At 40.3% G+C, this 23,825-nt stretch overlaps 3 protein-coding genes across 7 annotated transcripts in view; 1 reads left to right on the top strand and 2 right to left on the bottom strand.

Annotated features, from left to right (window-relative positions):
• Positions 1-227: 227 nt before the first annotated feature.
• mfsd8l2 (major facilitator superfamily domain containing 8-like 2) lies at positions 228-11,504 on the bottom strand. Of its 4 annotated transcripts, none has more exons than XM_044218975.1 (13): positions 11,367-11,504; positions 11,194-11,280; positions 9,751-9,867; positions 9,343-9,528; positions 8,416-8,478; positions 8,184-8,303; positions 7,864-7,943; positions 7,081-7,363; positions 4,308-4,381; positions 3,627-3,840; positions 2,540-2,662; positions 2,233-2,363; positions 228-989 (listed from the first exon to the last, which is right to left on the bottom strand). In XM_044218975.1, the coding sequence occupies exons 3-13, from the start codon at positions 9,824-9,826 to the stop codon at positions 909-911; spliced, it is 1,431 nt and encodes a 476-aa protein (XP_044074910.1). In that variant the 5' UTR covers positions 9,827-9,867; positions 11,194-11,280; positions 11,367-11,504; the 3' UTR covers positions 228-908. The 4 variants fall into 4 exon arrangements, with proteins under 4 accessions (XP_044074910.1, XP_044074907.1, XP_044074909.1 ...); XM_044218972.1 differs by lacking the exons at positions 11,194-11,280; positions 11,367-11,504 and adding exons at positions 9,976-10,060; positions 10,994-11,072; XM_044218974.1 differs by lacking the exon at positions 11,367-11,504 and having other exon boundaries at positions 11,194-11,321.
• kcnmb3 (potassium calcium-activated channel subfamily M regulatory beta subunit 3) lies at positions 11,379-19,958 on the top strand. Of its 2 annotated transcripts, none has more exons than XM_044218982.1 (4): positions 11,379-11,492; positions 12,784-12,975; positions 13,664-13,838; positions 14,442-19,958. In XM_044218982.1, exons 1-4 carry the CDS (start codon positions 11,407-11,409, stop codon positions 14,808-14,810), a joined length of 822 nt encoding a protein of 273 aa, XP_044074917.1. In that variant the 5' UTR covers positions 11,379-11,406; the 3' UTR covers positions 14,811-19,958. The 2 variants fall into 2 exon arrangements, with proteins under 2 accessions (XP_044074917.1, XP_044074916.1); XM_044218981.1 differs by having other exon boundaries at positions 11,407-11,492; positions 12,778-12,975.
• The window catches only part of LOC122886592 (phosphatidylinositol 4,5-bisphosphate 3-kinase catalytic subunit alpha isoform), a 13,662-nt gene continuing 8,036 nt past the window's right edge, over positions 18,200-23,825 (bottom strand). Inside the window, exons 15-21 of the mRNA XM_044218971.1 lie at positions 23,238-23,344; positions 22,729-22,850; positions 22,270-22,348; positions 21,906-22,076; positions 21,611-21,728; positions 21,357-21,508; positions 18,200-21,149 (exon numbers count right to left, since the gene is read on the bottom strand). Coding sequence (XP_044074906.1) covers positions 20,879-21,149; positions 21,357-21,508; positions 21,611-21,728; positions 21,906-22,076; positions 22,270-22,348; positions 22,729-22,850; positions 23,238-23,344 — 1,020 coding nt within the window. The 3' untranslated portion in view covers positions 18,200-20,878. The remainder of the gene's footprint in view (positions 21,150-21,356; positions 21,509-21,610; positions 21,729-21,905; positions 22,077-22,269; positions 22,349-22,728; positions 22,851-23,237; positions 23,345-23,825) is intronic.

The following is a 23,825-nucleotide window of genomic DNA, read 5'->3' as shown; positions in this document are numbered from 1 at the left end:
AACCCATGTTCACTGATACAAAGGGAATCTACAGTGCCTTGATATTGCTTACAGCATTCTCCTCTCAGACGCAGATGTGTAGCATACAGCACATCCTAGAGGAGAATATAGGCAAGAACAGCTGACCATACACAAGTCACACCTTTTCATGTTTTGAATTATGAATAAAGGTAATTAAACTTTAAATCCCCCCTATAGTAAAACGATAGAGAGGGCTAATTAACAAGTATTTTTAAAATTTGGTTTTAATTCAGGAGCTTCTCATTTGCACACAAGATATAGAGGAATAGTTTCAGATAACATCTATCTCGTTTAGTCACATCCGAGGCTTTGTATTTAATTTTAACACAAAAAACACAGTTTTACTTCAACACTACAAATAAATATCAAAGCATGTGTAAAGCTTCACTTTCTTTGACTCTCTTCTTCTATCAGCTACACTGACATGGAGCTGCTAAGATGTTGACAACTCCACTTCTGCACCCATTGTGTCAACTGTTTCCTTTTCAGTGAGGGGTTTTTGGTTTTTTTTGTAAAGGAAGAAAGACTCTGAACAAGAAATGAAAATTTGGTACACAGGGGTCACATGGAAAAACCTGCTCTCTTATCTTTGCATCAACACCTGGGAATATAAATAGTTGAGTTTAAAAATAATGGCTTTCATCTTCAATTACACCTCTGAATATTCAATATGAGAGCAATGGTGCCCCCTTGTGTAAAATATAATTAATAGTCTGATAGTGATATGTATGTACCTTTATGTCAGGTTCTGAGGTACAGCATGTGTTTTGAACATTTTTATTCCACACAGTTTCCTCTGCAGCAGACTCGTATTGATTCTCCCACAAGTGAAGGGCACTGCCTCTGTCCGTCTTTAGCCTCTCCTGCTCTTCAGACAGACTGCAGCTCTATCCTCCACTGTCAGAGCTCCGGGCGCACTGCACTGCCCTGGGCTCAGTCAGGCTGTCGTAGGACAGCACTGTCATAACCTGCAAAAATGTACAGCGTGATGTGGCTTTAGAGAATAGAGTGCACCAAGTAATAAGTAGAGGTTATCAAGGACATGCTGAGTTAAGCATTTTACTGGCAGGTAGCTACTGTTTTTCAGTTTGGGTATGTGAAAAAAACTTTCTTAAGCCACAGCTTTGAATAGTTTCTAATGGAGAAGGTGCATACAGGGTAGGCTGGAAAAGAAGAGGCACTGGGTTAAAGCATTAACTATGTCAATTCCAGCTCCTTGACAGGATCAAAATTAAAGCAATAGGTAAACATTTTGGGCCATACATTCATTCTTGCCACTTTCTTGGCGCGAGTTAGATGAACCACAAATAGACATTTTTACACTTTGGTAGGCTATTTGTATGGAATAAACAAAATATGACATGTTAATCAGAGAGCTTTAGGGGTGCTGGCAGGTGTATTTTGTTACCTTTGGACAGAGCCAGGCTAGCTGTTCCCCCTGTTTCTAGTCTTTAGGCTAAGCTAAGCTAAGCTTTTAATTATGAAGCTACAGCCAGGAGGAGACACTTAGCTTAGCCTAAAAACGGAAACAGCTAGCCTGGCATTGTCCAAAGGTAACAAAATACACCTGCCAGCACCTCTAAAGCTCACTAATTAACTCATTATATCTTATTTGCTTAATCCTGTAATCGTTTAAAACTTGTTGTTTTTACACTTCAGTTTTTGTACGGTTTAAACAAACAAGATAAAGAGTTTCCCTTCGGGGATCAATAAAGTACTTCTGATTCTGATAACGTGTTAATTAGTGAGCTTTAGAGGTGCTGGCAGGTGTATTTTGTTACCTTTGGACAAAGTCAGGCTAGCTGTTTCCCCATTTCCAGTCTTTATGCTAAGCTAAGCTAACCAGCTGCTGGCTATAGCTTCAGATTTAGCGGACAGATATGAGTGAAATCGATCTTTTCAAAAACTTTGGGCAAGAAAGCTATTATTTATATTTAGGTTGTCATATAGGAGTTTCCTTTGGAACACAAGCCAGATTGCATTTCCCCTGTTTCCAGTTTTTATAGTCTTTATAGCTATGCTTACTGGCTGCTGGCTCCAGCATTTATCATGCAAACATAAGAGTGGTATCGATCTTCTCATGTCACTCTTGGCAAGAAAGCGAATAAGCATATTTCCCATAATATCAAACTCTTCCTTTAATTCATCTTTTTCCAGATTTTCTATCTGGTTGATGCTATTAAATACTCAAATGAGCTGTGCTCTACTTACTGTGATCATTATGAGGAGAGCTAGCATCATGCCCAGCATTATGTACAAATTATTGGTCAATCCTCCAGCCCACAAAGGACCCAAGATGGTGGCCAAGCCCCCAACTGAGCGTCTGACACCTTGGCTGAATCCTTTTGGTGATGCATCACAAAGAATTAAAGGTTATTCCTTTCATCTACAAACATTTAAAATATGGCTAGAAAACACAGCACATATAACTGTTTCTTTGCATCACATATGCTGAGCAGCAATCTGTTGTTTTAATATGTTGAACCATGCAAACAGCGCCAAAGTAAAATGAGCCAACCTTGTGTTTTCTCTGCAGTCACTTTGGAGAAGAGAGACACCTGAGACACAGCCACAAAGGGAAGCCCCAGCAGCTGCAGAAACACACCGATGATGAAGGCCGACAGCTCCCATCCATAACCACCTGGCAATAATGGAAAAATATTACCCTGGATTACTGAATTGCAGTTGTTTGTCCCCAAATTACATGAAGCATATCATTAAACAATTACATTTACAGACTGTAATCTAACACTAAGTCTCACATACTTAAAATCAATACATTTATAGATATCTTAGCTATTACATTATAATATTTTGTCGCTGTTTATTTCTAATGCGTAGTGATAATGATTCAAAGTGTGTGACAGATCATGCTTCAGTTATCCATCCCTTCTTCTCTTGGTTTTTAAGTTCCTTCCACAAACGGATTGGCACCACTAGAGATAGCTCTATCTGAAAACGAAACCACTGCCAAGCTGGCAGCCACTACATTTTTGTTCTCTGCTGCTTTGCATCATGCACATGTTTGTGTGAATCTGTGCCCACTCAAACTGTTGGATGTTCCTGCATACGCTGAAAGTCTATAATCTTACAATCAAAATGCAATTTCATCAATCAAACATGTTTCTTAGAGGTCCGAGAAAAACATATTTTTCTTCAGGTATCTGCCTTTAAGGTTTTATTTCTTTGTTTGGTTGTTTTAACTGTAACTGTAACAAATAGCAAACAAATGTAGGATATGCCTTAGCAAATAGCATTTTTGTCTAATTAGATTACTGTAATCCTTTTATATGTACTCATGCACGCCCCAGCTCCTGCACCTGTCACTTGTAATCAGAGCAATAAACGTGACAAGCAGCAACAGACGCAGGCCAACATGAAAATACAGGATCCAGTTTGCCTGTATGATCTCCTGCTGGCCTGCCAGAGCCTGAGTGATATCATTTACGGAGCACATTCAATTCAGCCAGTGTGTAACCCAATATGGCTCTGCTGCGCTCTACACACCAACACCAGCCACGCAGAAAGGATTTGGTACAGAACATGAGGCAGTCTGTGTGTGTCTTTGCATTTGTGTTTGTTTGTCTTCCCGGACAGGTTAGCACCTCGGGGGTTGCAGAGGAAGATGAGGCACCAGATACAGGCGGTGCAGCAGATGACCAGGCCCACGGCCAGCACGGCGCGGTCCGCCACCTTCCTGCTCAGCCAGCGCACAAAGAAGAAGCCCAGGATGACCTCCACCCCGCACAGGCTATACATCAGGCTGTTTCCCAGCTCGCCAAAGCTGAAGTCGCGCTGCGTCAAAGGAGTCACCATGGTCTGGGGATTTTTAGAAAGATGTTCGCAAGGTCAGTCAGTTAGACAAAGTGATTCAGTCAGAGGTAGAGGTGCAGATTCTTATTAGAGCTGAGACGAGCACCTTTTAAGTCCTTCAAAAGGCTTCATTCAGTCCAGATCAACTGAATTATTCTGTTTTGATATTAAAATGATTATATAATCCAGGTCAGCACTGTGTGACCATTCAGTCGCCACAGTTTAATGAGAAGAGTGAAGGCCTCTTCATTTTTCATGTCCGGGACATAGAGACTGATTATGTGCACTTGTTAAATCAGTTTTACTTTGAGCGTTAAGCAATACTTGATTATTTTCTCAAAGCAACAGCGCAGGTCTTTCCAGGTAAGGCTCAGATTGATGCAGTTTGGATGAAACTCGGGGTAAAATAGTGTGACATTGTGTGAAATGCTTGGAAACTCCGGCTGATGGATCTCAACGGTAGCTGCTCTCACCTCGAGCGCTGTCTGATTGAAGAGAGTGATGAACTGAGCCGTGAGGAGAACAACCACCTCCTCTCTCAGGAACTCTGCGGAGTGAAAGACAGAGAGATATACCAAAGAAAACCAACAGAGAAACCAAAGAGAAAATCATACAACAAGCTCAAGTGGTACCATTAAACTGAAAGTTTCAAGTTAGGTTGAGATAAAGAAGTTTAAAGAGAAAAGTAAACTTGGACTATCTGAAAGTAATCTTAAGATTGAAAGAGGCAGGCGTGACGAATCCTGGCTGGTTGGTCATGTTGATCCTCCAGCCCAACAAACTGTCTTTTTCTTTTTCTACAGATAAGTGAGAGCTCTGGGGGTTTTTTCTTATGGCCAAAACATGATAACGCAAGAAAAAAATTTTTTTTAATAAATTCCAAATTTTGATACTAGCTTTTCCTGGAACAAAAACTCCCTTATGGACTTGGAGAGGAGGTAAAATGAGCCGGGCTTGCTGCTAAATCTGGAAGTATGTGCCAGATGGCTGGAGGAATGGCTTGATATTACAGTGTGTTATCTACTATGGTTCATTTCTCTCTGTTCAGTGTTTTTATGATTATTTATATGATTTTCATTTTTACTATACTGCATATACAGTGTGTACTGTATGTATAATGTATATATTTACAGTATGCGTGTATTTTAATGTGTGTGTGTATTTATAAATTTACAAGTTCTATGTGTGTATAGGTAGGTTGATATGGGTTTAAACATTATCATATGGGTTTAAAGGGACTATCAAGTGATTAATTTTTGCATTTTCATGAAGTTGAAAGAGAAGGGGTTGTAAAAAATCAATACAGTAGAGGTTGATTTTTGCTCCCTAGTGTGAGCCAAGCTCCAAAAACACTGGATCCACTCCCATGATGCAACTTGATAACATCTTTCATTAGACCCTCCCTAAACTCCATGTCCCAGTTTGTGACACAAACTTTCTGTTCGTAAGTCTTCAAATTCAAGCCAAGATTACTTTGATGACATCATCAGGGTTATTTTCTCAGACTTGACAAAACTCCTCCAGAGCTGAGATAACTTCTGTTATGAATTGGCGCTATATAAATAAAATTGAATTGAAATGGTACTCCTCATGAAAAGTAAACTAATCTTCATGTGTAAAATTGGCAGTGACCCATTGTTAAAGCTAATTTTGAATACCCAGTTACAATTATTACAAAATTATAAAGCACTTATTAACAGTAACATTTACAAATAATACACCAGTAGATTTAAAACTGTTTATAAATGTGTTAAAAACTGAAGATATTATGTATTACTACAACTACATAATACTGTTATCAAGCATTCATTTAAAGACATTTTGGGAAATATGCTTCACTTTCTTGCTGAGAATTCGATGAGATCGATGGCACTCTCATGTCTGTTCGTTCAATATAAAGCTAGAGCCAGCAACATCTTATCTTAGCTTAGCATAAAGACTGGAAACAGGAGGACACAGGCTGCCTGGCTCTGTCAGAAGGTAACAAAATCTGCCTACCAGCACATCTGTTTAGTCTGTACACTGAACAACAGAAATGTAAAAACGACTATTTGTTGTTTTAGGGAGAGTTGCGTGCTGGAACAATTTCTTGGCCGGCATAGTGACTTATATGTGTGAGCTATAATGTGTTAATTAGTGAGTTTTAGAGGCGTTGAAAGGCATATTTTTTAATCTCTGTATTGAGCCAGGCTAGTTGTTTGCCCTCTGCTTCCTGTCTTTATGCTAAGCTAAGCTAACCCACTGTATCTTAATATTTAGCGTACAGACATGAGAGTGGTATCAATCTTCTCAGCTAAATCTCAGCAAAATGAACAAGCATATTTCCCTGACTGTTTAACTATTCCTTTAAACCATTATTAATTGTTTATATACTGCTTAATAATGCAAAATATTTTCCTTGTTCCAAAAGTAGATATTCACACTTGTTTCACTTGTGTTGTTTGTGATGCACAATCCCAACCAGAAATGAAAAAACTCGAAAGAAAGTGAAAGATCTGCCTGAGATTCCTCTCTCATACACAAAAAGTCTGTGAAGATCAATAATACAGGAGAGCGAATACCCAACACACTGTTCTGGCTAACAGACACTCCTACAGTATGTGCTAGACTTGCAGACATCCTCCAGTTTTGCTCCTGAGTTTCTGGTGATTTTCTTCAAAACAAAAAGGAATCAATAAGAAGAATGTTGGCCACATTACCAATTCTGTCTCCATTTCATCCACAAGTCAACCACAGCAAGCCAGTCAATAAAAAAAGAAGTCTGCTATCCATCCCTTTGCCACATCTTCAAAGAGTGAGAGAATCGATACAGAGGTTTCACACACACACACACACACACACACACAGACTAACAAAGTACAGAAAAAGTTAATCAATAACGGCACACAATCACTGCTTGCATCCCATGTAAACTTACTATGACACTAACCCAATAATACACCTGACATCATACACTGTATACATAAACACATACACACTCTGACATAAACCAGACACATACACACAAGTCCAATCAATACACAGGGAATCTGATCTGACATGCCACATAGAATTCCACAGAGAGCGCTGGAGAATGGAAAGTGTGTGTGACTATGAGTGTGTGTGTGTGTGTGCAAGAAAATCAATAGAGCAGATACGAAACATGTGCATTGGCTGTGACACCGCTTCCTACCTCAACCCAGCGAATAGGGCAGAGGAGGGCTGAAAATCATTGCTCAGGACAGGCAGTCAAACCTGCTCGCTCACCTCTGCTAGCGCTGAAGTTTTTGAAGGGGTTCGAGATAGGCGAGGCACCGTGGACGGGCTCCATCTCAGACACAGTGGAGGTCTCCAACTGGTCGGAGTTGACAGCTCTGTAGGTGTGCACCAGTTCCTCGTCGGACCCTATCAGCGGCACCTCCTCTTCATCACCCTCCTCTTGTTTCATCTCCATCATCACTGCTCCCCCCTCTGAGCTGATTGGTGGTACATCCCAGTACATAGCCAGTACAACAAACTGGAGCAGCACCCATAACAGGCACATGAAGATCTGAGAGGGTCGGAGGAAAAGACAAAAATGTCCTTAAATATTTTATAGTTTAACTGCAAAAAAAAACAACCTTTTTACAACATCAAAATCCTATAAATATAAAATATCAGGAGACAAAGTATTTGATATATGCAGGAGAGAGTTCAACAAATAAAGTAACTTGGCACAGTTGAAATAAAGAGAGACGTGCAGTGTCAAATTATGTGGAAAAATGGAAGTAGGCGTATGGAGCTTTGTTATATCTCATTTAAGCTACATCCATTCTACAGGTGTTTTATTCAGAGACTCATGAGATGGAAATAGATCGATACGGGTGGTTACGGGCCTGAGTATCACTGCAGGCGTTTTGTATTCTTCTTACTCAGAGGAGAACAAATAGAAAAAAAATACATGTGAGCCAGGAGGAGTCCAGAATGTAGAATGACTATTTCTGACGATTGTATCTGTATTCATGAGGCTTTCGGAGAACCTTAGATTACTGATTATCTGGATGCTGTTACCCCAGGAGACGTATATTTGTTCACAACAAAGGGCCCCAGTTTGAAATCACACAGCCGCAGGAACAGGTTGAACGCCGGCCCTGGAGAGACAGGAGGAAGAGCTTTAAAGAGGAGATGGAATGAAAACAGAGGATGTGTGGAGACAGTAGCCTCCACCTTAGTGATTTTATTGAATGTCTCCTTCTCACAGTTGAAACTGAACATCAAAGAAGACATAACAAAATCCTTCTTGGTGTCTGATATTTCTCAGAAGACAGAGGAGGTGGAGAGAGGTGAAATGACACCCCTCTCTGTGGAAAGATGAAGGGGGAGAAACTGACCGACAAGGAGGCCAGCTTGTCGACAGGCCATGATGGCCGCAAAGATCCCAGCGCGCTCCTCTGGCTGAGTGCTCCGAGTCAGGAAACCAAAGATGGAGGAGCCCGCTCCTGCACCGACACCTGAGAAGAAAACAGCATCCTTCTGTTACACCTTCACAACGTACACGCATGCTGATACAGTACGTGCTTTGGGTGTTTTTACATGCCATGCATGCATGTGTGTGTGTGTCACCTGCTACAAGCCGACTGCATAACAACAGCCACTTTGAGTATCCGATAAAATACATGAAGTTACCTGAGAACAAATGAAAATGAAAATCATGCTTGGGAATCAAAATGCATCTCCAGTGTGAAACAAAGCTTGACAAGAAGGTTGTATCCAAAATCGTGTTTAGCAAAGCTAGTGGCATGGTCTGGACTGAAATATTTCTACAACTGGATGGATTGTCATGAAATTTGTTGCCCTTCAGATAAATTGTAACAACTTTAACTTTTTATCTAGCGCCATCATCAGGACAAAATTTCAGTGTGTCCAGAATTTTGGTTTATGACCAAATAGGCCACCTAAAACATGTAATTTCCATCAGCCTCAGTTGTACTTTGTGTTTAGTGCTAATTAGGGAATGTTAGCATTGACGTGCTAAATTAAGATGGTGAACAACGGAAAACATTATACCTACTACACATTAGCATGTTAGCATTGTCACTGTGAGCATGTTAGCATGCTGGCATTAACTTTTAGCTAGTATGTAGTAGTAGTTGTAGCTAGCATGGCTAGTGTTTTTACCATAGTGTTGTGTGAATGTCTAGTCAGCATATATCCAACTCAAATTATCCCCACAATACACTGTAAAAAGTAGTTTACAATTTTTGGCTGCTAACTGAGTGGTAACCATCATGCATTCCACAGACGGGGGAAAAAGGCTAATTGAAATAGCTGCCAAATGAAAGGAATTTTTTTGAGTTTTTCATCTGAGACACTTTATAGTCCTTTACATAGAATTCCCTATGTAGCGTGTAGTGAATAAAGAATGAGTGAAGTGTTTCTGACAAAGCCCAAATATGAGCTACAGAGTTTGTTGAACACACAGTCATGCCAGTGGCTTCTAAAATCTGACTCTCTGTGTCATGTGATTTGTCTTGTGGTTTGACTACTCACCGACAATCTCAAAAAGATTGGAGAAAAGGATGATGGACTTTGTAGTTTTACTCCGGTCTGACCAAAACCCAAAAAGCGGGCCTGTGACCAGCCCGCTCAGACTGAAGGCAGACAGACCCAGACCCAGGAAGTAAGGAGGGGCCTCCAAAATCTGGAGATACCTCCATATTGTAGGCAGAATGACGGCTGAGACCACCAGAGAGGGATGAAGGAGGATGAGAGTGGAGGAAAAGGAGGGAGATGCATAAATGACAAGCCTCGTTTACACACAGCAAAATATATTTCATTTAAATCAGATGCCATATCCTGTGTGATGTGTGCTCATAGCCAAAATGCCAGGCAGATTCTGCTCTAATGAGACCATTATCTCATGTCTTCAAATCCATAAAGCTGTCATAATGAACTTACCGTACTCAATGCCGCTCAGCATAAATATCAGTCCAATGGTAAGAAAAGTTAGATTCCGCTTTTGGTGATTAACCATTGTGTTCAGTGACTTGCTGCCTTGTATGCACGAACCTCTGCCTGCGTATGTTGTTCAGAAATGTTGTTCAGTGGCATAATCAGATAACAGGAAACACTGTGAGTCCAATTACAACTGCTGGCCTGGATAATCAGAGGAATTTCTTTTACCATCGTAGAAGGTCATTTCAGAACTTATTAGAGATAGAAAACAGAGCTCACGCAATGCTTCTCCTATAGAAGAAGCTCAGCTCACCTGAAACGCACAACAGAATACATCAAATCAGCAACGTAAACAAAATAGTCCAGTTTGAAGCCATTGCAGTAGTCCGTTTCCATTAGGCATTTATGTTAAAGATGAAATTCTGTTTGAGTCACGTCCACAGTGCAGCACTACACTGTGAGCCTCGCGGTGAAGGCAGTGTCTCGGGTTGCCAGGTGAGGTAAAGTACACTGAGCTTTATACATTTTTAATCTTGTTTTCTTCAGTTATATCAAAAGACTTGATTCTCCCACAACCCTGTGAAGAAAAGTGCCAGGCCTAGCGGCCCTCTTGTAGGTTATAGATGTGAATAACTTTGCCATTTAATGAAAAAAGACTCCTTTTGCCAGTTCACAAATACAATACATCACCTTCATCAGTAATAAAAACATACAGGTAATAAAATATATGAGATAAGCCACAATTGCATTTACCAGAATATGAAGCCTTACACCAGAATGTGTGAAGAAAGGTTAAGGAAAATATTAAAAATAATAACACTCTATTGTATTCAATACTGAATAAATTAGGTATGACATCGCTGTCTGTTTTATTGAAAACTGCTCCATTTTCAAGCTGCTGTGGTGTTCCTAGCCTTGGGCTTGTTATATTAAACAGAACTGTCACCAAGTTAATACCTCCATATGTTTTCCCAGCAACCCATGAATAATACAAAGAGTTTCGATTGTTTGAATAACATATATAAACTCGCTCAGCATCTTGCACTCATGTCACACAGTGTCGGGACAATCTGAGAGGCTTGGAGCTCAACATGTCTACAGGATGATGAAAAGTCACAGGACACATGTGTTTGGGTCAGTATGTCTTCTGTATATGTGTGTAAAGGTGCTTGATTTGGCATGCAATTGCAACTTTACGCCCTTTTCTCCTGCTCTCAAACTGACTTCAAGGAAAACATGTACTCACCTGTGCAGTGTCATCGTGCTGTTTCATTCTGTGTAAAAAGGTAATAATCTAAAAGGGATTCATTCAGTTTTTCCGTGACAAACTGCTGCATGGAGCTAAACATCACGGGCCCACTGAGAGGCCATTAGCATCCTACCTGCCTTACCTGTGGTGGTTTCCATAGAAACACACATGAGGGTGGGAGGTGTTGTTGCACTCACCTTTGAGCCTTGGTAAACAACGGGGAGTTCCCCGGTGAATAAACTGCAATCTAGTCCACTCTGTCAGTCACCACGCCGTGCTGGAGCCTGTTGGAGAAACAAGATGATCAGCTGTTGACAGAAGGACATTTGACTTTCAGATAGAAAGGAGCTTGTTAGGTGGATATACATACTTGGGGCTGGGAGGTGGCTGAGATAGAGGTAGGAGTGGGAATGTTCTTGAACACAGCTTCTCCCCGGAGGTCGTTCAGCATCCCCATTAACATCAACCTGCAGGGTGCTCGCAGGCGGCAGACACGGTAAGAGAGGACGATCGACTGGGCCAGGCAGCAAGGGTTTGAAAACACTGTTGGGAAGTCATTATGAAGGAAAAACATGGTTATACACACTGTACTGTATGTGTCTGTTAGGGGTGCAAAAAACACACAAGGCTGAAAAGCCAGATGCAGAAGTCTGAAATGACTAACATCGGTTAAAATTGCATTAAAGGGGCACTCCACCAATTTTGCATTTCAAGTTCAGTTAATTTGTTACAAGGAGTACTACTCGTCCTATAAAAACAATTGTATAATGTATAAACTTCTTGTGGCAATAGAGGAGTTATCGAACACTTGATGAGGTCATCGGGGTTCTCACATTTGGCTTGAAACTTGAATTTTGTACCAGAAAGCCTGTGTTTTGAACTGGGGTTGTGGAGTTTGAAAGACATGGGTATTTAATTAGAGGGTCTAATGAAAAACGTTCAGGGCTTGTCTCATAAGAGGCTTCTCCTGCATTCACTTTGATCGTTGTTGTAATGTTCAGTTCACCACTGTAATAACTTCGACTTTCCATCTAGCGTCATCTTTTTAATTTGTCCAATACTTTGGTTTATGACCAAATACCTGCTAATAACATTCCCATCAGCCTCAGCTGTACTTTGTGTTTAGTGCTAATTAGCAGATGTTAGCATGCTAATACTCTAAACTAAGATGGTGAACACGGTAAACATTATACCTGCTAGCATTTAGCTCAAAGCACCGCCATGCCTAAAAACAGTCATACAGACAAGTCGCATTCAAATACAATAGGCTACTAAATCGCCAGTGTGCCCCTTTAAAATGGATCTTGCCAGTACAAGAAATGAAGTTAAAGCACTAGTTTTTACTAGTTAAATTTGTATGAGCTCTCTGTTGTGCAAAGCTACATAAAAAGAGGAAATCATGGAGGAAGATGTTAAAAATATTATATAGACAAACGAGCTGCATCCATTAGAGGCCAAAGTTTAAACTTGAAAATAAATCTCAATCTTTGAACTAGTGCTTACATGCGTTTTTCTTTCAAAAATGTAAATCTAACTAAATCTGCCCTGAAGAGGAATCAAATAGTTTGAAAGAAAAGAAAATTAATCAAATGAACCAAATAAATGAATGAGTCAAACATGAAATTTGTTGATGCATTGAATCAAAAATCTAATTTGTATCACTGTTGGATTAAATTGTTATGTCCCTGTTGTCTATGCATGTATTCATGTGAGTATGTGTGTATCCCTATATGTGTGTGTGTGTGTGTGTGTGTGTGTGTGTGTGTGCATGTGTATGAGAGACACAGAGAGCTCCTCCACACAGCGCAGGAGCGGTGTAGAGAGGTGGATGGGCGTGGAGGGCAGCGGGCTCGGACCCAGATGCCAGTGTTGAGTGTCGGGGAGGACAGAGCCATCCTGCTGGGCTTCGCCATGATGGCCTTCTCTGTGCTCATGTTCTTTGTGGTCGGCATCACTATGATCAAACCCTATGTTAACAGGTACACTGTAGTCTGTCTGTTAATGCTAGAAGGGGTGCCATATGATAGACGGTCCTATGACTTATATGTGATTTTTAACAGTGGAAAAGTACTGGAGAAAATAAAATAATTTTTTATATTCATCCTGAAGGGGAACATAGGTGCATGTACAAAATGTCATGGCAAACCATCCCATAGTTGTCAAGATGTCAACCTGCTAATTGCGCTAGATGAAAAGTCAGGGGATCACCAAAGTTATGAGGATTCATCCTCTGGGTACGATGAATATCTGACCAAATGTCAATGGAAATCTATCCAGTAGTTGTTGAGATATTTCAGTCTGGACCAAAGTGGTCGACCGGCAGACAAACACTGACATAGCCATGCCGCTAAAATAAATTTAAAGTTAGACATTTTAAAAATGAAAATACTCATGGTAAGTTAAAATGTTGACTAAGTCAAAGTTGAGATAGTAAGTATCTCATAATTTTGTATTTTTATTTTTTATCATGCTTTTCATAATTTTTTTTTCTTTTCCTGGCAGAGATGGGCTTCCATAAGTAAATTAAGAACACCCCTCACATCCTAGATCTAATAAGAAACAATTATTGCCTTTTTGGTGTGAGAGTGTATTTACATGTGTTAGAGATACAAGGGTTGGAAACTCTGGCTGGCTTAGGTACACCGAAATGTTCCCCTTGTTTCCCAGTAACTGGGAGGAGAAGGCCAGCTGTGTTCTGCTGAAAACCCAAATCCTGGAGGAGTGGGTGGACTGCAGAGGTGTGAGCACTGTGCCGTGCCTCAGGGTGACGGTTAACCTCACGGGCTCCAATCAGACGGTTTTTCTGCACTTTGACGAGGAATCGGTCCTACTTGCTCCTGAGGTAGGGATTTATGGCTGTAACTTCCAGGTTTTAGGTCTCACCTTATAGCTTTATTAGCCTCCGGTTTGGATCTGCTTCACAACAGTTGTGGCTTGCTGACTGTAAGTGAGGAACACCTGCAGGATATTGGCCCTTGAGGAGGGGATTTGAGCATTAAAGCTTTATGTCTATGTACTACAACTGACATGTAGGACCACTCTGTGTAGTAGATCTTAATTTTGCTTCTCAGGGCTCAGTCATCCTAGTTTTCATATTAGCCATCTAATCAGGGACTTGAGAAAGCAGTGAAGGCAAAAACTGTTCTGAACTAGCTGACAGAATGGAAAACTATCAGTACTCTGATTGCTATACCCTCGTGAATAAGCCAGAAGACATTATTAGGAGATGCTCTCGTGCTGCATTTCTGCTCCATTCAGAGGAATTGTATGAAACATTTTTCAGTGCAGCACATGGAGGCTAGAAAAGGCTTTTTTTGTTGCAGACAAAAAACTGAGTCAAAAAGAACCTTGCAGGTCCTGTCACTGATTGCAATCAGCGCTGCCAACTGTAACAAGCAGGTCACTTGATAAAAATTACACTTGAATCATATTTTTTCTTTCCCAGTGTTTCTACATACCCAAATGTCAGATGGACAGAACAGAACTTCAAAAGGAAGTCCAGAAAGTGAAAAACAGCTTGGACAATCATCAGGGGAGCACCTCATCCTGCTTCACTGACCGCACAAGGCACTCCGGGGACGTCATCTTGAACAGGAAGTACACCTATCAGAAGGCCTTGTTTGCATTGCTGTGGCCCTGTCTGATGCTGGGTGGCGGAGCTCTGTTGGTGGGCCTTGTGAAGATGACACAGTACTTAGCCCATCTCTCCTCTGGGATGTGCAGTAAGACTGCAGGGGGCAGGCTGACATCAAGACACACTCAAGGCAAACTGTACAGACTCCTCCGGAGGTCCAGCATGCAGTCTCCTTCATGACATATCCAGCGTGCTGCAACATGCCAAAAATACCATTTGCAAACATGTAACTGGTGCATACTGTGAACCAGGGCTGGTATGTATGAAGCCGCTCAGAGTAGAATTTTGGTCTTAAGTGTGTCAAAAAGAAATTCTTATTCTCTTAATTTTTTAGAATAAGTGCCATGCAGAAACCTTCCTAAGTGTAGAGAATTAGTCTCAGCAGAACTCTGCAGGCTTCTGAACCCAGTTAATGACCAGCAGATGGCTGTGGTACATGCACAGAGGGCACACACACATCTTTCAACAATGAAAAAGTATGATGGTAAGTAAGAAAGTAAGTTGATGAAAAACAGATTCAAGGTCCATCCCAATACCCACACAACAAAAAAATGAAAAAGTTGAAACCACCAAATCCATAATAATAATAATTCAGCATGAATACAACAAAATGCAGACATGTTAATGTCTTCCTAACTGAGTAAGCACATTTATATAAATTCTAAAAACATAAAACATAGAAATGAAAAATTAAGCTTCTTCCAAATATATAAACTTGGAGGTAAACTATTTAAGGAAATGTTTTATTTTAAATCAACCCCTATGTTCTCCGTTTCAGAAAACCAGAAATAATTGTACATGTACATGGTAAACATACAAAAATTCTAAAGGGCCTCATCAGATGGTTTTCGCATGGTTACTATATCCTTCTTTGACTTCTTTAAAGAGTAACTTAACCCTATCTGATAATCTTGTTTTGCTGACCTCCAGTGGTTTAACTTTTCACCTTGCTGCAGCGATGTACAGTGTACTCCAGGGTGTGTCAGTACACTGTGACATCACTTTTGGGTGTGGTTAGAGATAAAACAGAGCACACTTCTGACAACTTTCAACCACAGAGGGCAGTGAAACATTGCTTTTCAGTTTAGCGTTAAATTACTCATTAAGATGTTTATGAACAATATCCCAAACAGCATATCTGATCTTGTCAAAATAACTTATATACCATAGCCACCTGCTATTAGCCCATTGCCTCCCCCCACGCAAACATCAGACCAGGTAATCAACCACTCAGCTCACCTGCACTCAGCCAGCTCGTCAACGATCGGCCATAAGCTCAGATAAAAATTTTAATTTTACTGATTTTATTGAACTAGTTCCAGCTCTCCTTAACATCCACCCCTGTGTCTACACTGTGATAGTGCACACTGGCACAAATGACGTCATATGCAGGCAGTCCATTAAACTGCATTATGAACTTGAGTCTCTGGCCTCCACAGTTGAAAGCCTGGTTAAGAGGTGTGTCCTGTCCGGTCCCACTCCTACTATGACCAAGAGCTCTAAACGTTTTAGCCGTCTTTTTAGTCTGCACCTGTGGATGCAAAATTTGCTACTGCCACTGGTCTTGGTTTTATTAATTATTTTAATTCCTTCTGGACAGAGTGGGACCTTTTTAAATATGATGGGTTGCATCCGAAAGGAACCAGGAAGGGAAACAGAAAAACTGATTTGTAACTTTATTAACTTTATTGCTTTTAGCTTTAATTGATGGTTTCCCCAGCAAGACCCTGCCCAACATCCTGGCTCTGGACTTTACAGCCTTGTCCCAGACAGTGCGGGTCCTGCTGGTGCTGGTTCTGGTTTTATTTAATGACCTATTGCTTTTAGCCAATGCTGGCTTGTATTTCATTTTAATTCTCCTAGACCTCAGCTCAGCCTTTGACAGTGGAGTGGACCATGATATCTTAATCAACCGTCTGAAGACGTATGTTGGTATCAGTGATGTGGCTCTGGATTGGTTTATCTCCTATCTGTCGAACAGGTCCTTCTCTGTAGTACTTGGAGATGCCTCCTCCTCTCGTGCTCCTCTATTTTGTGGGGTCTTCTAAGGATCTATTTTGGGTCCCCTCCTGTTTACCATATACATGCTACCCCTAGTTCGAATCATGCATAGCCATGACATTGACTTCCATTGCTACGCATAAGACACCCAATTATATGTCCCGAAAAAGCCTGGTACAGATACATCCTGCATTATGTCCTGCCTCACAGAGATTAAAAATCGGATGTCCAAAAATGTTCTGCAATTGAATGACTCCAAACCAGAGGTAATTATAACTACCTCCTGTGGCCCAAGCACTAGCAGCATTAATAATCTCTCCTCTAGTCTGGGTGCTTTATCTAATAATGTTCGAAAAGAGGCCTGCAACCTAGGTGTCATTTTTGATTCAGAATTGTCCTTTGATGCTCAGGTGACTAAAGTGGTGCAGTCCTGAATTGCTAATCAAGATCAGGTCATTCCTTTCCTCTACAGACTTAGAAAAGGTCATCCATGCTTTTATCTCTTCCAGACTTGACTATATGCTATTTATTCTGGTATCAGCAGGTGAAACATCCAAAGATTGTAGCTGATACAAAACACTGCTGCCAGGCTTTTAACACTTAACTATTACTAAGAGAAGCAACCACATCACCCCCATCCTTGCTGGCCTTCACTGGTTACCTGTGAGATTTTACGGTTTGTTTTTAAAGACTTGAATGGTCAGGCTCCTGCCTATATCTGTGATCTGCTAGCTCCCTATGAGCCTGATCGCTGCTTGAGATCCTCTGGCAGGGCCTTACTTCTGGTTCCAAAATCTCGACTTGTCACTAAAGGTGACCGGGCTTTTGCGGTCCAGGCCTCTCAGCTGTGGAACTCCCTGCCTGAGGATCTCAGGAAGACAAACACTGTATCATCCTTTAAATCTCTTCTTAAGACTAACTTTTATCGTATGGCTTTTTCTTAATCTGATGGTATTTGTTGTAATTATTTAAATGACTTTGTCATGTTTATATCTTAAGTTCTGGATCTTAATTGCTTTTATTATATGTTTATATTGTAAAGCACTTTGTAACTTTGTTGACAAGGTACTATATAAATAAAGTTATTTAAAAGCTTTGTTCTTACACGCTTCAATATATTGAAGCATATATAATGTTGCATACAGTGCATGATGGGTAGTCTTGACAAGGTGTGTATGAAACTGCTATTGGCTGGTTCAGTGCTTAAGGGAAGGCATTTTGGGTAGACATGATTGTTGTCCTTATTTTACATCACTTAGGAGTCACTGCAGTCAGCACTTAAGAATCACACTTTGACTTTGATAAAATGTTGGTTCTTACTAAAACACGTTTTACTTATAAGTCAAAGTTTAGGACCACTCGTGAAAGTTTATACATACCAGTCCGGTTCACCCAGTAAAGAGTCTTGTATGTAGTTTTCTATGGGAAGCTTGAGGGGAAATTTTTTTTTTTTTTTATGTTTCACACAAATTTAAGGATTGTTTACTGATACAAGCCTTGTCCCAAACTCATGTTCATTTTTATCATGAAAGTGCCTCACACATTTTGATCAACTGCCCAGTAATCTATTTAGATAGGGAGAAAAGTTTTTATTCAACAGTACAATAAATGAAAGCATACAGTTTCTTATCAGACATGGTCATATGAGGATGACTAAAACAAATATTTGAAGAGGTTTTATGATATATATACAGATGGATATATAACTAACATAGGAGTCTGATTCTTTTTAAAACATGCAGGGTAGCTTCTTCCTCCTTATTGTGCTTACAGACTTCCATTTAGGGCAAGAGATCTCCACTTAATGTGAAGATCATACTCTGACAACAGCATTAAGTCCTTGTCCTTCATTCAACAATTCACCTCTGCTTTGTCATTCATATCGTTTCAACAACTAGAAGCTGTCTACTGGGTTTCGTATGAGGGTGGTGCATGTTATGCATGATTCCTCTTTTTTTTTTTGGTTAGCAGTTACATAGGAGTTTGCTTACATTTAAAAATACAAAAATATATTACCTCTGTAGTTATTCAAGGAAAGCATTTGCACATGTAGTAGCAGTTATCAGTATCTGTTACCTTCATTGTGACTTTGTTGTACCTCACACAAGTAACAAGGTCATTTCTATACATGAAATTCAAGTAAACGTCAGGTCAAACAAAAAAAAAAAAGGAGATATTCGGGGACCTCATGCATAATGCAGTGTGAGAAATGGAAAACAACCATAACAAGTACAAAGGGAAATAGCATCATTGAGATAGTTCTTCAATAAAGTATATGGGGTCTAGTTTTCTCAGTTTGGGTCCGGCCCACTGCTCTGTAACCTGTACAGAAGCACATGCATCTCAGTAGGATCGGTTTCCTGAGCATTTTTAAGTCCTTACCCATGTACAGAAAACAAAAATTGGACTTTCAGACAGACTTGAGTGTCCAGGAAACCGCCCTGTTGTGTATCATTTGGTAAAGCTAGAACATTTACTGACCTCTTACGTATGTGTCTGTGCAGTGAGCAAACCTGCAAAGATTATTCTTCCACACATAAGGGTGACAATCATAGGAAAGAGGAGGGAAGAAGACACTTGGAAAGTTAAAAAAAAAAAAAAATTCACTTCGGTTACTTTTTTCTTTTTCTTTACCTGGATGTCACGATCTGGGACCATGTGTGAGGAGAGAGTCCGTCTTAAACTATCTGTCGTACGTGTAAACGAGAACAAGAAGACAGAAGCAAAAGTCAAAACATTTTACAGATGGCTTAGATTGAAGCTCCAAATATAAACCTGGTAAGGAGAAGCGAAAGGCAGGGTCCAAAGGCGTTTCTCACAGTTCTTTTTGTTGGGAAGAAGTAGACGATTCTGTTACAGTGCAGCATTTTTTGTTTTCTTCCAGTTACTGTCTGTACAAAGTCCACTGACACACTGCTCTGTGTGAGCATGTCGGGGGAGATGCTCTTCTCTCTCTGCCTCACTTTGACATCAACCTTTTTTCTTTTTTTTTTTGCAGTATACAGTACATATTAGGATCACAACTTGCATAGTGTAACAGCACAGCACACAGAAGGAACACTGCACATCCTTTTCCCTTGCGTTTCTTGTCGTCATCAGCTGAATAACAAAGACCAATTCATAACATCTTATACAGCGGACCATCAGAAAGGTTTTCTCAAGTCCATCTGTGGTCCAACTGCGTGGGGGTGGATGACGAACATTTGTGCCTCAACATCTGACAGAATAATACTGATAGACAAAACAAAACAAAACCAAATACTGCAGAGATCAGTGCTATGAGTACACACAAGACTTGGAATAGTAGTGACTTTTTTTTTTTTTTTTACAATAAGACTGCTGAGTAGTGGGGTTACACATCTAGTACTTTGGCTCAGTAGAAAATAGACTCAAGAAGGAATATGTGCACAGAATGCATACAAGTCTATGGATATACTGCTGTACAGAAGTCAGTTATCTGTCCTGACATGACTTCTAAACTGAGGACACGTCATCTGTAGGCTACAAATAAGTTGTTATTTAAGTTGCTCCAAAAGAGTTAAATGCTAGCTAAGTGTTTAACAAAATGTCCTCTGTCTGTCCTGCACTAAGAGTGTTGGGTTTTTTTTTTTATGACTTTAAGGGGTAACCATGATTTTGTGGTCATCCGCCAGGCTTCTCATTGTCCCTTTCATTTTGTCTCAGCTGGCATGGCTGCGTGCGCTGATATCTTCCCTGTCTTCATCAGTTCGAAATAGGTAGTGGAAATAATGCAGTTACACTCTATCAGTTCATCATTAGAAAAGCCAGTAGTGCTTATGGTATACCACTTCATGATGCTCCTTTCTTAATGCTGATGGTTTTAGATGTAGTGAAAGGAATAAAAAAAAAAAGAAGAAAAAGAAAAATTTGTCCATGTGAATTAGGCCAACGTTACCGAGGTCCATTACACTTGTTTAGTTCCTATGAAGAAGATTGATGAAATTTAACTCCACCCTGCATTCTTAAGGTCATAGTTCAGGGAAAAGAAATTCAGAAACCTGTAGAAACAGGAGCATTTAGGCATCATGTCCTTGAAACAGGCCCTTCTGAGCACGCTTATTTTGTGGTGCGCTGACAGGTAATGTTTTAGAGTCACACTGGCAGAAGTATTAACCAGGCCTTAGTGTATCTGGGAAAATACCTTTCTTCCTTATCACTATTCTTTTGGTTCTTAGTGTTCTGTTGTTGCCACAGTCCTTCACTCCTGTCTTGCTTTAGTTGTCATTTCAGTTCATGGCATGCTGGCGGATTGTGTGGAAGATCCAGTCCATCTTGGTAGTCCAGCCGCCGTGGTGAGCATCGTTCATCTGCTTCATGAAGTAGTCCAGGGCTTCCTGCTCTGACTTGTCCAAGGCCAGGGTCTTTCTGATGTAAGCGATGTCGTCAAATGACTGCAGCTCGGGCATTCCTGAGCCCAGCATCATGGAGAAGAGGTTGATGAAGAGGTTGGCATGCTGCCGGATTGCCAGGTACGCCTTGTAACACATCTCCTGGAACCTTCACAAAAAGGGATACAAGCATGGAAGAAAAATGAAGACAAAGTGCAGGATATTCTACAAATCTGCCACATAGAATACTTAATAGTTTAATCTAATAATGCCACAGAAAAAACTCAATCCCCCATTTTGATTCGGTTTTATAAGTAACTGATCATTTTTGTATTATCCCAAGATAACAAACTCATGTCTCTTTTGCTGGTGTTACCTTTCAAACTCTCTTGTTTTGGTGCACTCTTGAGTTCCTTTGCTAATTACAATCAAGAAGTCCTGTGTGAGCACAAAGGGCACACGTTCTCTCTTGTACCCAAACTTCTTCTTTTTGTGGTCGAGGAAATGGCCAAAGTCTATGTGGAACAGCTGTGAAAACATAAGAAAAGTAAGAAAAGAAATAATTATTTAACAAAGAAACAGAAAGTATGCATACATAACATAGAAAGGATGTTAAAATTTCATTTTTACCTGTCCATTATCTTTGACCATAATGTTGCTATTGTGTCTGTCTCCTATGCCCAGGATAAATGTGGCTACACAGTAGCCTGCGCATGACCGCGTAAACAGATCTATGGCCTGGTCATACCTAAGAAATCAAATAAATGGAAATGGAGGATTCAATGACTGTATGCAAGTACTCCCATAAAAAGGAAGAAAAAGATAAATTAAGGCTTCACATTAGTGTTTATATTATCACTAACACCACGTCTACAGCCTACAGAAGACTAGAAAAGCTGTATAAATCACTGTTTTTGCCACTCACATTTCCCCCTTGTTCTTATCCTTGAGCCACTGATGCAGTGTGTGGCTGTTGAACTGCAGTGCCCCCTTTAGGCCTCCTTTACACTGGATCTGCATGATGGTGTGAGAGTTCCTCACCACCTCAATCAAACCCACACAGTCACCGATTGACAGACAACCATACGGCAGCATCCTGGGAGAGAAAGGACATAAGAAACAAAGAGGCAGAAATAATTAGGACAGTAGTGACTGACTTCATATTAAATGACTTGAGGTGGCTGGCAGGGGTTGCCACTAATCAGGTATGGAATGCAGAACATGAAAGTATGCAGCACCTGTTAATGTGCAACTGCATCCTTGCTGTCATGGTGAAGTGAGGAGCCTACCTGAGATCAAGGCCTTGGTTCTGCCAGATGTTCTCCATTATCCTAATGATCTGCAGCGTCAGCATGTCCTGCCTCAGATCTGCAGACGCAGAGAGAGACAAGGAGGTGGATGACAGTAAGGTGATTATTAGCTGCTTAGCTGCTCTTTGATCAACTCCATGATGCATTATGGAGCAGAGCTGTCAAAGTCAGTTTGGTCACAGATGGTGCAGCACAATGCACAAGCAGCTGCGGTGAAGTGCGATTAAAATAACGTGACTTGTTCTTTCTGAATTCCGTGTAAATAGACGAGCATAGACGAGGTTATGTCTGTGTGCTATGATATGCCCTACAGACTTAGACTGAAATATGCTGCATGCTCAGCAAGAGTCTGCATGTGTGCGTGTACTGATACACAGAGGCAAGGATGGACAATTAGAGATAGAGGCAGCAAGAGATACAAGAGGGAAAAACACTCACCATCTCCATTTTTGAAGATGATTTCGTTGTTCTGAAAGAGCAGCTCTGACATCATATCTGGGTTTTCCCAGTTAAGCCATAGAGGTCGCTTGGCTGATGACATCATCCTGCATTCCTCCAGGCTGAAACAGAAACAGGGATATATTTAAAGATGGGAAAAAATAACAGAAAGAAAGACAAAATCTCAGTAAATGTGACTGTGCTCACGAGTCTTGACTCAAAACAATATATACATTATTTACAAATAAATGAGGCTGTGCTCTCTCTCATATATATATATATATATATATATATGTACACACACACACACATATCTAACAGCAAAATCCCAATTCTTCTGTTTATTTACACTTTTATTTTGTTTTAATTATTTTATTTTTATATTGTTTTTGTTTTGTTGTTTTTGTTTTTATTTCACACTTGCTTTGGCAATGTAAACGTCTGTTTCCCATGCCAATTAAGCCCCTTTGAATTTAATTGAATTGTTAGATAAGGGAGTTCTTATTTACCGGAGGTTTCCCAGCTGATGTGCTGGATTCAGTGGGGAGGTGAAGCTCTGCAGGGCGTCCATGTAATCAGGCCTTCTCATCTGCTCCACCAGAAACTTCATTTGAACCTTAAAGGAGAGAAACCAATGTATCAGCTAATAAAACTAGTGTTTTTAAATAAGTACAGTCTGCTTGCTGATGCTTTTCCCTTAGCAAAATTATTAACTTTTCACAATGAGGTAATTCTGCTTCGCAGACCATTTTTGTGTGCTGTGTGGCTGGGCACTGGTCATTTGATCAAGAATATCGGCAATTACTGATTTGATCATGTCAATTTGCTAGTTAGCTAGCTAACTAATTCATTTTTTGGACACCATCATCAGTATAACTGGCACATTAGCTAGTGGCTATAACCTTCTTGTAGCCAGTACTAATAAATTAAACTTGTGAGCTAGCAAAAACAGAGCTTCCTGTGAGCTAGCTAACACAGTTTTTTTTTAAAACTCAAATCTTTTTTTGGATTACTACAAATAAGACTGTTTACCATGTCACATGTATACAAAGTATTTGAATTCCGCTAATTCTTAAGTAGTGGCCTATTTAAATGAA

Source organism: Siniperca chuatsi, linkage group LG13, assembly GCF_020085105.1.
Source record: "Siniperca chuatsi isolate FFG_IHB_CAS linkage group LG13, ASM2008510v1, whole genome shotgun sequence".
In the NCBI taxonomy this organism is placed as follows: Eukaryota; Metazoa; Chordata; class Actinopteri; order Centrarchiformes; family Sinipercidae; genus Siniperca; species Siniperca chuatsi.
The sequence above is the reverse complement of the archived record's forward strand: the minus strand, read 5'-3'. Positions and strand labels throughout refer to the sequence as shown.